The 13,172-nt window shown below is 42.9% G+C and overlaps 1 protein-coding gene across 11 annotated transcripts in view; it reads right to left on the bottom strand.

Annotated features, from left to right (window-relative positions):
* The window catches only part of PALM2AKAP2 (PALM2 and AKAP2 fusion), a 412,810-nt gene that overhangs the window by 16,569 nt on the left and 383,069 nt on the right, over positions 1-13,172 (bottom strand). For all 11 annotated transcript variants that reach the window (XM_081065501.1, XM_081065503.1, XM_081065502.1 and 8 more), the window contains one exon: positions 7,486-9,886. In XM_081065501.1, coding sequence (XP_080921627.1) covers positions 7,486-9,886 — 2,401 coding nt within the window. The remainder of the gene's footprint in view (positions 1-7,485; positions 9,887-13,172) is intronic.

Below are 13,172 nucleotides of genomic sequence, written 5' to 3'. Positions count from 1 at the left end.
CAGCTCTCTTGAAGGACCCCAGTCACTGTCCCTGGGAAACAACGTGAACAGAAAATACCACACAGACGTGAGAGCAGACCTGTTGGTCGTAGCCAAAGGCTGGGACCTCACGTTCACTGAGCAGGGAGCAGGTGCAACGTGAGCTCTATGACATAAGGAGCCAGTGGAACAAAGCTAAACGGGAATTCTGAATGGAGGAGAGAAAACATTTTCAAGTTTATTTCATAAACATGATTTTGTTTAAACTATTCCATCTAGAGTAATTTTAGACTTAAGCTTTTAAAGGTGTCGGAGGGTGAGCAGCTTCACTTGTCTGGGATGATTCCAAAACTATGTTTCCAAAATTATGTCCAAATACGTTAGCTTTGTAAGTACTCAACACTGCAAACAGAAAGTCATGGTTCACATAAGCTGGGGAAACACTGGGTCAAAGAAAGCTAGAGAGAGAGAGAGAGAGAGAGAGAGAGAGAGAGAGAGAGAGAGAGAGAGAGAGAGAGAGAGAAATTTCTTTACCAGAGGACTTTTCCAGTTATATTGCTAATTCAATTTTGAATCTCTAATTCAAAGGTAGGTATGCAGCATTTCTCAAATTTATTTAACCAGAGAGCCTCAGTTCACAGAATCTCTATTACATGTTAAAAAAAACAGTTTGTGAAATACTGTTCTCTAATTTATACCAGTTAACCAGCTCCCAAGGAACTGGTAGGCACAAGTTCAGCAAAGAATTAAGTATGGGCACAAAACTTATGCATGAGAACTTTCACCATCGTGTGTTTTAATCATAACAACCAAGATGTCAGACTACAGGAGAATGGTTAAGTTAGTTATGGCTCATTTAGATGATGGAGTATTTATTTAGCCATTACAAATACGTTTTAGTCAAATTTAGAGGAATAGGTAGGGTCGTGGGAAAATATTCAAAACATATTAAGAAAACAGGTTACAAAAGCAGATGTATTGCATTTGTTTAAGAGAGCAGGCTCCAGACCTAGGCTGCCTAGGTTCAAATCCTGGTCTACCCCTTAGTAGCAAAAGGTTATGCATGGCATATGGTAAAAACTCCATCAGTATACAATGAACAAGAATAAGTCTTGTGGCAGGCAGGATCATGGCGTCCACCAAAATGGCTAAATCTTAATCCCCGAAATCTGTGAATATGTTACCTTATAGGCAAAAGGACTTGGCAAATGTGATTTAAGGTAAGGGTTGTGAGATGGGAATACTACCCTAGATTATCCAGTTAGGCCTGATAGAATCACAAGGGTCCTTATAGGAGGGAAGCAGTCACCTTATGAGAGAGAGAAAGAGAAAAGGTAAGGAGGGGAAGAGGGAGGGAGAGAGAGGTCAGCTCTCTGATGTCTTTTCACATAAGGACACTAATCCCATTATGAGGACCCCACCCACATGAGCTCATCTAACCCTAATTACCTCCTAAAATCCCCATCTCCAAATACAATCCACACTGGCAGTTATGGCTTCAACAAATGAATTTTGGTGGAACACAGTTCAGTCCATAACTGACAGATTGCAGATTTCTGACCTCTAGAACTAAAACAAATTTGTGCCATTTTAAGCTACTGTATTTGCAGTAATTAGTCACAGCAGCAACAGGAAACTAATATTAAACAATATAAACCCAGTATTATCTTCCATGTGCATACGTACATGGAGAAAAACTAGGCAGGTAGTGGTTACGCTTAAGAGTCATTTTATTTTTATCTTTATTCTCCCATTTTTTTCTACAATAAGCATGAAATAATTTAAAAATATAAAATAAACCAGAAAGTTTTTTTCTTGTAAGTATTATTAACCATGCTCGGAAAAGTAGAGAATGCCGCTTGCTTGAACCTTCACAGACTGGGCAGATCCACAAGCTTTTCCTGGGCAGCACACACCCAGGAGAGCTGATTGGTGGACATCTCCTCAAGGCCTTAGAAAAGCACAGGTCACATCTGTGACAGTGGCACTCACAGGCTGTAACAGTGCGAGGCCAACTAAAGAGCAGAGAATTTCACTAACAATCAGTAAGTGTTTTCTTTCACCATGAGTGGAAGAGAAAACTAGGAACCATGAATTTGCGTTTCTTGTTTATTAAAAAGAGTTAATAATACGTTTCTTGTTTATTAAAAAGAGTTAATAATAAAGTGTCTGGGCCAGAGAAAACAAACCATGCTTTGACTGCACTTCTGGATTTTCCAATCAAGATGGATTTTCCTGGGGCATCTGTACCAGGCTGTGTTGACTGAACAGAGGGGAAAATCTGCAATTCCTCCCACCCAAGGAAACTGGAGCGAGGGCTGCATGTCCTGAGAACACAGCTGTTGCCTGTCTGACAGCCCAAACCCTCCTTCTGTAGAAACAGGACTCACTTCTGAAAAGCCAAGAATGTAGATTCCAGAAGTTTAGAAAATTAATTTCATCAAATATTACGATTTGGGTGATTATTATATTCCATGTACATGGCGTCTGACGTCTTAAATCAAAGAGCCTTTGTTTCTACATTTTTTTTCAAAAGAAAAGAAAAAAGCCAGCACCCACTCTTATTTAAAAACCAAAATGAACCGACAAAGACGCCCACCAGATGACATGCCTTGGCACAGGCCTCCTTCAGTGATCTCTTTCCTTCACACAGCACTGGGGTTAGGTTGCAAACATCAAAAACAGCTCACAGGTCATTGAAATGAGCTCAGAAAGAAATGAGCTCAGACTTGCATTTTCAATTTCATTTCCTCTCAGTAAGAGGGAATATCCTGCTGTCAGAGCAAGAGTGCATGGGCTTGTGCAGAATGCAGCTGTGACCCACACACCAAGAGCCGGTCCCTGGTCCTTTTATCTCCTCTGAAGGCCCAGGGGTGGGGGAATGCGATGATATGACTCTTCAAATTACAAGCCTAGCTCAGATATGAGAAATACCCCTGCCTGGCGAAACAAGTCTGAGCAACGTCCAAAGATTATTACTTAAAGCAAGTTGGGGTGTTGGATGAGTTGCTGATATTGGGTCATTCCCTATGAACAGAACTAGAAGATGATAACTCTAGTAGGAAAGAGCTCAGTTTCTCCAGGCGAAGCCCAGTTTAAGACCAAAATAGAAAACATTGAATTGAAACAGTAAGAATGAAAATCATGGTAAATAGCAATTCCCTTACCAAGATATTTTTATTACACACATTTCTACCAACATGGTGGCTTGGCTGTGTGAAGATTACTCCCCAAAAGGGGAAGAAAAAAAAGAAACCATTTCTATGGTAATAGTAATTTTATTGTCTCCCAATACACTTAATGATAGCCTTTGTTTTTTTGAATCACAGCTGACTCTTGAAAACCAATTCCTGAACTCAGATTTTTGGAAGAGAAACTTTAATTCTAAGGAAGTAACTATGAAAAAACATCCCAACCAGAAAGCAATTCAAAAATGCACGCTCTGCCATTTATTTCAAGGTCACAGAAGGCGCAGAAGAGCAAGTCATAAGTAATCTGCGAAGGCTTTTTGGGCTTTTCTTAAAACTGTAATAACAGTTCTTCTTGGAAGCCTTTTGTGTATCAGGTACTGTCCAAACTTATTGATGAGGTTAGTACTATTTTATTTCCACTTGTGAGGAAACTGTGGTTTACACAGCAAGCCAGCAGTGGAGTCAGAATTTGAACTTGACATATAATTCCAGAGAAGTTACTATCACATTTAGGCCTATCATTTTCTCTCTCTCTCCCTCTCTCTCTCTCTCTCTCTCTCTCTCTCTCTCTCTCCTTCCTTCCTCTTTTTTTTTTTTTTTTTAAAGATTTTATTGGGAAAGGAGACTTTATTGGGGAACAGTGTGTACTTCCAGGACTTTTTCTAAGTCGAGTTGTTGTCCTTTCAATCTTAGTTGTGGAGGGCAGCTCAGCTCCAGGTCTAGTTGCCGTTGTTAGTTGCAGGGGGTGCAGCCCACCATCCCTTGCGGGAGTCGAGTAACTGAACTGGCAACTTTGTGGTTGAGAGCCCACTGGTCCATGTGGGAATCGAACCAGCAGCCTTTGGAGTTAGGAGCATGGAGCTCCAACCGCCTGAGCCACCGGGCCAGCCCCTAGGCCCATCATTTTCCTTGCCAGCTTTTTTGTTACATAAGGTATGAGTTTATATTTGAGTAACGGGAAATAAAAGAAAGAGACTGGGAGTAGCTGTGATGTCAGAAGCATACAAGTTTTGGGAAACCTCTGACATTTATATTCAAGGTCATGAGAAGTAAAATATCATTACATGAAATATAAATGTATTTCTTGGTGATCTAATGGCCTGTCTTGCACATTCTCCCTATTACCACCCTAGTCCCTCCACCCCTTACCTAGCAGCTTTTTCACAGAGATCAAACGGATTTGAAATGCCAATCTCCTTAGGGAAGTACCCAGCAAGTCACCCTGGCTAGTAAGAAACACAGTCACATCCTGTCCTGAAATCCAGCAGTCACAGGGGACATCCTGCTCCCAAGCCTGGCTTTGATTAACTCACACTTCTCACGAGGTGTAGAGCAGGGATCTTGCAAGAATTAAGTCCTTTGATTCATCTTTTCTTTCTCATCTCAAGACTGTATCTTTCTTGGCATGTGGTTGAGTCTGATTTTTCAGAAACCACTCTCCTAACTTGGAGTGTGGAGCAGCCATGCAGGGGGGAAAGGGTAAGCAACAAGGACATCAAGGACATCATGTGGTGTCCCCAGCAAGACATGAGCACCACTGGGATCCTATCCAGACACCCTGGATATATCAGAAGATCCAGCAAAATTAGCAACGACAGCAGATCCTGCTTACCGAAGGGAATTAAACTGATAGGAAATGTGCTTTTCTCAAAGTTCCACTTCTCAGAAGCCATGATTATAGGCTTGCCACTGAAGAAAGACCGGAGTTTATCTTTTCCCAGGAGTGATACTGACAGCTTTAACCACAGCAGTTGCCCTTTTCAAACCATCAAAGGACTGTCCAAAAAGAACTCTGACTTCCATAACTTGTGAAGTACCGATTTCATTACACACCTTCATCCCTTGCAAACACTGCTCCAACCTAACCTTTCCTTACCAATTCTTCCCCAAATGGCATGCGTTTTTTAAAAAAATGAACCTATCCACTGGGTTCAGATAAATAAGATACAGGGAGATTCTGGTCCAAGGCATAAGGATCAATCTTAAAGAGCAGAACAGAACAGCAGAGAGCAGTCATGGTGCTCAACGACCACGAGTAAACTAGGTCATTGACTTGGACCCTACTCTGTCAAATGCATTCAGTTAATGAGTGAACACTAATCCCTGCTCGTTCTCCAATTAAGAAACTGATTCCTTGCTTGAGTACCCAGTTCTTTGAAAGATTTCAGAGAATGAGCCTATGTCTGGAGTGGATGGCTAAGCTTCTTCCTGGAGAATGAACTTTCAGAAAGAACTCAGAAGAGAAGTCAGGCTAGATAGCTAGCATGGGCTATGCCAGCATCTCCGCCATCTGCTCAGATCTTTAGACAGCACCAGCAATTTTGCCTGTTATAATTTGGAGCACTGGATTAAGTTCTGAAAGCACAAAGGAACCGTTCTAGGTCACTGGGTGGCAGTGTCTCATGGCCTCTTGGAGAAAACTCATCCATCTAGGCCACTACCAGCAGAGGACTCTAGAGCTACAGTAGCTCTAAAAACGAGAGGCTGGAAGGACCCAAAAACAATGCAGAGGTCAGGTCTGAGACTGGGAGAGGGCAGAGGGAGACTGAGTTCAATCACAGTAGGTTGGAAAGGGGAACTGTTACTACACACCTCATAGATCTCAAGGGCAGAGGGCAGGTTTGGCAGAGGGCAAGAAAGGGTATAGAAAGAATATGAACTTCAGAGACAAATGAACCTGGGATTGAACCTGGCTCTGTCACTTCCTAGCTGAGTGACCTTGGGGGCAAGTTCTCAATCTCTCTGGGCTCTGGTATTAATTCTTTGAAAAGGAAATAATATTACAGGTCCACGATCCCTTATGCACAGTTCCAAAATCCACAGAAAGCTCTGAAATCCAAGTTTTGTCATAACTTACTTGGCAGCAAAACCCAAGTGAATTGGCATGAGGTTCTTCTCTATCTATCCCACTTAATATAACTAACTCTTTCTAAGTTTTGCAGCAGAAATCTAATTTGATAACACAGTGCTGTCCCGGACCCTGCCCGGGTGTGTTAAATAATAATATATGCATTGCATTGCTTTACTAAATAATAGTATATAGACTGTATGGATTTTCTAAAATCAGAAAAATTCTGAAAACGCCTGGGGCGAATGGAGCATCGTGTTGGCCATTTACTCTCAAATGGTTCAGAATAAAAAAGATATTTATACTGTACTTGGGAACTTTTCTTTAGGTTGAGACTGTTTCAGAATTAATAACAAAGAGAGTTACCTTGCGTCATTATAGATTTGATGGAAGCCCAGTGTCAAGAGGGGATTAAGGTCTGCACGGACCAACTTAAATGCCAACAATCATGTGTTAGGGTAATATTTTTAAATTACCTCTGGTGAAGAAACAATTTTTCCCCTCAATCCATTGGGGACCAATACTTTTTAAAATACAAAAATCCCACACTTGGATTTGAGGACAATATCAAATTGCTACAAGATTTTTCAAAAGCTGACTCTCAATTGCCGGTACTTACCTCAGCATGGTCAGTAACAAACAGTCCATGGACTAGATTGGACCACTTTGAGCAGCACCTGTCTATGGTAGGATGTGTGGGTCTCCAACTGCCATCAGATCCAAATGGAAATAAAAACTACTGGTCACACTGTTATCCATAATAGTAGCAACAATAATACCACTATAATTACCGTCAATCATCTATACAAAGTAGTCAAGACGTGGACTGCCCAGGCAATGAGAACAAATGGAAGACCTGCCTTTTGGTACTGTAACTCAACTTCTCTAAATGCATCATTAGGACATGAATGGATGAGACCAACCCTGGTTCCAAACTGCTTTGTGGTGACTGAAAACGAACCTCTTCACATAGAAAAGGGACAAAAACACCTTCCGTGGGTCCATCTGCAACACCAAGTCATGACTGTCATTGTTGGGAAGGGACCCAGCATTCAGAAGGGGTTAGTAGAGCACATCCCCCACATCAGACGGGTTTGATTGACTCCAACACAGTCCACACATAGGCCCACTTTGACTGGATCTGTGCCCCAACAGCCCCTCCCTCAGCCAAGAGGCAGCCCCTTCAAAGAAAAGACAACAATTCTCCGTACTAACCAAGACCAGAGCAGAAGAATGAGCAAGGCAGTGCATCCTCTGAGTAATGGCAAACACCATCCAGAATCAGGGTTCTTCCAGAAGACACTCTGACACTTTCGTTGCATGTCCCCAAACACTGAAATCTTCATGCAGTGTCCCCTCTGGACACTTACTTATTCCAGCCACACACACAGAGGAGGCTCTGCATAGAAACCTGTAAGCTGAAATCAACCGATAGTGTCTGTCCCTGGTCTGTGGTACTTTACTTACCTGGAGCAGTTTTGTAGCATAATGTTCGGGAGGGCAGCGATGAGGCCTTCTTTGCCCTGGAACTCGGGGTACTCTGCAAGACTTGTCTCTGCCTCTTCAGCTCTTCTTCCCTTTCCTGGGCTGCTCGGATCTCTTCTTCGATCATGGACAAAGTCCGCTGCTTCCTTGACCTCAGCTTGAAGGGCCCAACCATCACATCAGATTCTTGGGTGGCCAGGAGCGAGGCCGTGCTTCTCAGCTCAGCTGCCTCTGAGTACTTGCTAAAATAGCTCCCTTCCGGTCTGGTCTCCTCCATGTTTATTGGGCCACTGGGCTGTATTGCTGGCAGTGGTGGGGAGGGTCCCCGTTCCCTGAGCGCCTTGTGTTCAGCAGGCAGAATCTTTGGTAACACATCCCTTTTCTCGTGAACAGGAGAAGACACCTGAGGTGGCTCAAACATGCTCTGAGACTTCTCTGAGCTGGGAGCCCCAGTTCCACCTTCCTCTGGTGTTGCTTCCGGTCCCTGCTGTTCTGGTCCGCACTTGTTGGTTTCAGACACAGCTCTATCCACTTGCTCGGCTATGGCTTGTTGAATGGCATTCTGCACCAGGAGACCAGCCTGATATTCCAAGGGGTCATCAACTGATGGAGAGTCTCCCAGCATGGACGAAGGGGAATAGAAACCATGATCACTAAATGACTTGGAGACCCCTTCTCCTCGGCCTTCTGAAGGGTTGTCAGTTTGGGGAGTCTGGGGCAGAGAAAAATCAGCCAGTGAATTTTCCTGGAGGGCGTTGGTTGTCTCATTGGAGGCCCCGCTGTCACTGATGTTGTCCATGCTAAAATCATTGGACAGGGTCTCCAGGACAGTCGTATCCTGGGACCTCACTGACAATTCATCCAAACCAGAGTCAAGCTCCTCTTGGGTCAAGGAGACATTGACTGATTTTGAAAATTGATCCAAAATCCCAGGGTCGTCATCCTTGACCACGGTGAGGATGGCCCGTGCACTTGTAAACTCTCCATCCTCTGTCCACAGTTTGGACAAGGGCCCACGTTTAGGGGGCTCGCTGTAGAGCCCTTCCCTCCCCTGAGGAGCCGCACCGCCCTGGCCTCCTCCCGGAGGCTGGCTTTCCAGGGTGCAGTGGGCTTTCTGCCCCTTGGCTGCTGATGCACCACTGTCTTCCGGAGGACCCACAATGGAAGCTGGTCTCGAGATGATCAGTGGCTTGTCTGAGTTGATTGAACCCAGGGGTCTATAGAAGGGCTTGATAGAGAAGAGCCTGGGTGTACTCTGCCCCTTGGCCACTGTTTGCCTGGAATTCTCCATCAACTGAAACTGTTTGCGGGCAGCAGAGAAATCTATCTGGTCTGTGACGACGTCCTGCTTTGCATTTTCGGTCATGGTGGGAGGTTCCCGAGAGGAGGCAGGAGCTGCGCAGAGCTGGGGTGGGGGCTGCTGCTGCTGCTGCATCAGCAACTGCTCTTGCTGTGCCCGTCTCTCCTTGCGCTCCTTGTACTTTTTGTGCGATTCTAGGTGTTCCTCGTCCAGCTGCTCCTCGATGGTTTTTTCCTGGGGAGGATTCCACCATTTTGCTGCGATGCCAGGATTCTTTTTCATAGCCTGACTCCGAATGAGTTCCCTCCTCTCCTTTTCCAGCTCCAGTATTTCTTCGGAAGGCCTCACTTTCCGGACGCAGTATTGTTCTTTCTCATTCTCGTCATCCTCAAAGAGCTTGGAAGGCTTCTTGTCCTCATGGAAGGCACGCAGCTCAAACTTGGCTTCCTTCTTCAGTGTGGTGAGCGTGAACTCCCCATCTCGGGACGAACACCATGAGCTGGTGGAGGAACTGGGGCTCACGGGTGCCTGCAGGCTGTCCCCCAGCAGATCTCTAGGCTGGTCAAGGGAGTGGCCGTTCACTCTTTCACCCTCTGCCATGGTGTCAGAGTTGCTTTTAGTGAGCTCAAGGTGGGGAGGCACCTGCCTGCTGGCCACTCTCTCAGTGGGTTCCAGCTGGACGGCTGTGTGGGCAGGTGGGCTTAGGTTGCCTACCAGAATGACTGCTCCAGGCTCTGGGGAGGATGTGCCGTTGTAAGGTCCATCCACAGCAGAATCACAGCAGTTGGCTTCCAGCACCTCGTCTAGATAGCGAATCTCTCTGGCCACGTCATTATCCAGAGATTCATGGTGGTCAGCGAGGAGGCCGTTGTGGGGGGGTGAGTAGAAAGGGGAGGCGTGGTCCATGGAATGTGGAGCAGAGGTGATTCCAGGAACACTTTTACATTCTGCAACGGAGACCTCAATTTCCATGTTTTTGTGATCTGGCGGAAGAGAGCTGATCGCAGGATCCAGGGAGTTGGCACTACAGTTGTCTCTCTCGTTTTTCAGCTGGATATCATCCTCGGAAAGCTGGGGAGGCTTCTGGAAGAAAGAAAAAACAAAAGTCAGGATCAGATGCCACATCTGTTATGAATGTGAACACAGAGAAATTAACTGATAACTAACAGATAACTAAGAAAAATTGAAACAATAATGACAAGTCCTTTTGAAGAGATTTCCCTTCTAATAAACCTTCACATATTCATTTTGTTGGGTAACTGGTACTGACACCTCTCCATTTTTACAGACTCCATTTTGTTTACTGGGTGTCTGGAGAACTTTCCAATCAATGCTAGTCCCATTTTTTAACTCAAAAGTAAATTAAGACTCAAATTAAGTAAATTAATCTGAAGACATTACTCAAATAGCCTCTAAAGTAGAAGAGATACAGCAATGGTACCGAAGTTTTCCAAAATATTCACAGTAAACTACTGCAGAAATGTAATAGGACTATTTGTGTGGCTCCAACTGTCAAAAGAAGGCCCTTTTGCATGAATAGATCTTCTTGAAAAACATGATTCTCTGCCAAATGTAATGCAATTATTCTGGAGACAAGAAGCTTTGGGGAGAATTTTTCCAAAATAAAATACTGGAATACAGTACATTCCTTCAATGACTCTTTAAAGTCCCCATTGCCATGGCTGTCTGAGCACAGGCATTACAAACCCCATAACCAAAGCCACTGACTACACAGTTCTCCGGAACTACATCAAAACAATTCTCCTTAGTTAAGGAGTGAGTGTTGCTTTGAAAAGCTAGTGGCCGGCGGCACCTCCCTTCCAGTTCCTGAAATGCTTTAGATCTGACAGCTCTAATTTTGTGGTTAAATTAAAAAAAAAAAAAAAAAAAAACCCATCTTCTTAATGTTTTTAAAGGTGTCATATGTTTTCATCAATTCTCAACCCCATATAGTTTTGGCATTTGTCATGAGTAAGATTAATTTGCAAATTCTGGGATCATTTTTTTTTTCATACCAGACTCTGCTTTAGCTCAGATAATTCAGCAGTGAATTATGAGCTTAGAGTTCCTCTCAAGGATTTCGCTAACACCTTGGTCAGTGTTGTTTCCCTGTCTTGAGTTTATAGTGTTTCTGGTATTACTGACATAGGACCGTGCATAATTGCAGTATGGTATAAGTTTTCATTTATTTAGTTCTAAACAATTTTAAAGGCTTAGAATATAGTATTAAAACACCACTCTAAGACGATTCTCAGGGGATTAATTTGAAAATCCTTCCAAGGAACGTGGATAATTATGGATTAGTTCAAGAGGCCTCAAAAAACATGGGCATTCACCCTATGTGCTGTGCACTGCTGTCACAATGTTGACAATGTTCTCAAGGTTATCCATGGACTGGGGGTTTCCTTCACTCCTCATTTTCCACATTCCTCTTTAGACTTAAAATCAATCAAGTCAAATGAGAAACAAAAACTCATAGATATGTACAACAGTTTAGTGGTTACCAGAGGGTAAAGAGGGAGGGGGTGGTAGATGAGGGTAAAGGGGATCAAATATATGGCGATGGAAGGAGAACTGACTCTGGGTGGTGAACACACAATGTGATTTATAGATAATGTAATACAGAATTGTACACCTGAAATTTATGTAACTTTACTAACAATTGTCACCCCAATAAGCTTTAATTAAAAAAAAAATCAATCAGTAATACATATTCCTTCTTTAGTAACAGGCAACAATAACAAGCATACGTTCTTTGTTAATACTTTCTGGTCTTGGATGATCGTCCAGTCTAGGTCAAAGCCAGGTACTTAATACCATTAAAATCTTTTATTTTATTTTTCACCATCATTACGTAACTAGTGGTCTTTTATCTTTATAATGAATCAAAGAGGCATGTCAAAGAAGTTGTTGCTGTCCTTTTAAAAACATCAACTAAACTTCTTTTGGTCAGGAATTGTCAGTGACTTCCACATCATTAGGACTTATAGAAAATTTGAATGCCTGAAATATTGGCGGCCATTCAATTTCAAGTAAACTAGATTAAAATTAGCCCACCCCATGGAAAACTATTACTGGAATAAACAGACCAACAAAAAAAAAGATGCATGGTACTGCTAAGGAGAGTCAGATTATCCTTGACCGTCCCACCCCTGGCTTCATTTCATCAACGATTGACTAATATTCTTCGTGGGAATAAGTGGAGCTTTGCTTCTATTACTTTTAGAGGAAAAAAAGTAGGAAAATAGTGGAAAGCTACTGGGACATAAATATGGCTAAAAATCACTGCTCTACTGAAACACAAAACACTTTAGAATATTCGACATGAGACAAAAGAGGGTAATGTAACATTAAAGGAAGCTAAAAGGCAAATAATTAATTCTGTAGTTCACGTCATCATTAACCCAGTCATTAAGCATGCAGAAGGCTTATTCTGTAGGGCGATAAAGAAACTAGCAGTAACAATAAGCTCCAGGAAACACCACCTTTTTCGTAACAACAGTTGAATTTCCCACACTTCTTAGGAAGCTGTAGGTCTATTTTGGAGTTTACTTTGTCTGGTAAGGCAAAGTAAAAAACTTGCCTATATTTATCTCCTGTAGACAGGAGTGACTGAGTCCATCTCCACAGCACTTCCTGAGAACACCTTCTGGCTTCTCACATCAGCATGTCTCTTTGTCAGTTTTTGATGATATGCCCTGCAAGCTTTTTTTGTTTGTTTTTAACTTAAAAATTATACCAGTTCTTTTCAAGGTTCTGAACTTGTAAACACTGTTCCAATTCAAAAGTTTAAGTCTGATAATAGCATCTGATAGTACATTTTTGCAGTGTCAAGAAAACTACCTTTAGCTTTCAGTCAGAAACCCTGAGTCTATTAGTTATGTCTTCTGTGATGTGTCAAACTAAGATTTTTAAAATGCTAATTAGTGGTTAAAAGCCAAAGTTTGCAGTCCCAGTGTAGTGTCAGATGGTTCTTACCCAACATATTTAAAAACATATTTAGACCTTGGAGGGTGTCAACAGGATAGTCACAAGTGGGCCCTGTTGTGTTCTTTCCATAAATTCAGAAATTCCTTCCTGGCAATGCCATTTACTTTAGAGAGCAGCAGCTCTAAACCCTAATTAGAGTAGAAGTACTTAAAGAGATAAACAACTCTGCATTACTGATTCACAGTCATGCATCAGAGGTCCTGAGCTTTTGTAGGATTAGGGAACAATTTTAACAAAAGAGCAAATTCCTGAGTTCTAGCCTCAGCACGAAGAATTTACCTTCACTGGCAAGACAGCCTGACGTGATCAAAGCACCAGCAATTATACCAGGTAAATGGAAATGGGCTGGAAATCCCATAGTCTGAATCTGGCAGGGGTC

The sequence above is a fragment of the Rhinolophus hipposideros genome, assembly GCF_964194185.1.
Source record: "Rhinolophus hipposideros genome assembly, chromosome: 11".
NCBI lineage: Eukaryota > Metazoa > Chordata > Mammalia > Chiroptera > Rhinolophidae > Rhinolophus > Rhinolophus hipposideros.
This window is presented reverse-complemented; position numbering and strand designations above follow the sequence as displayed.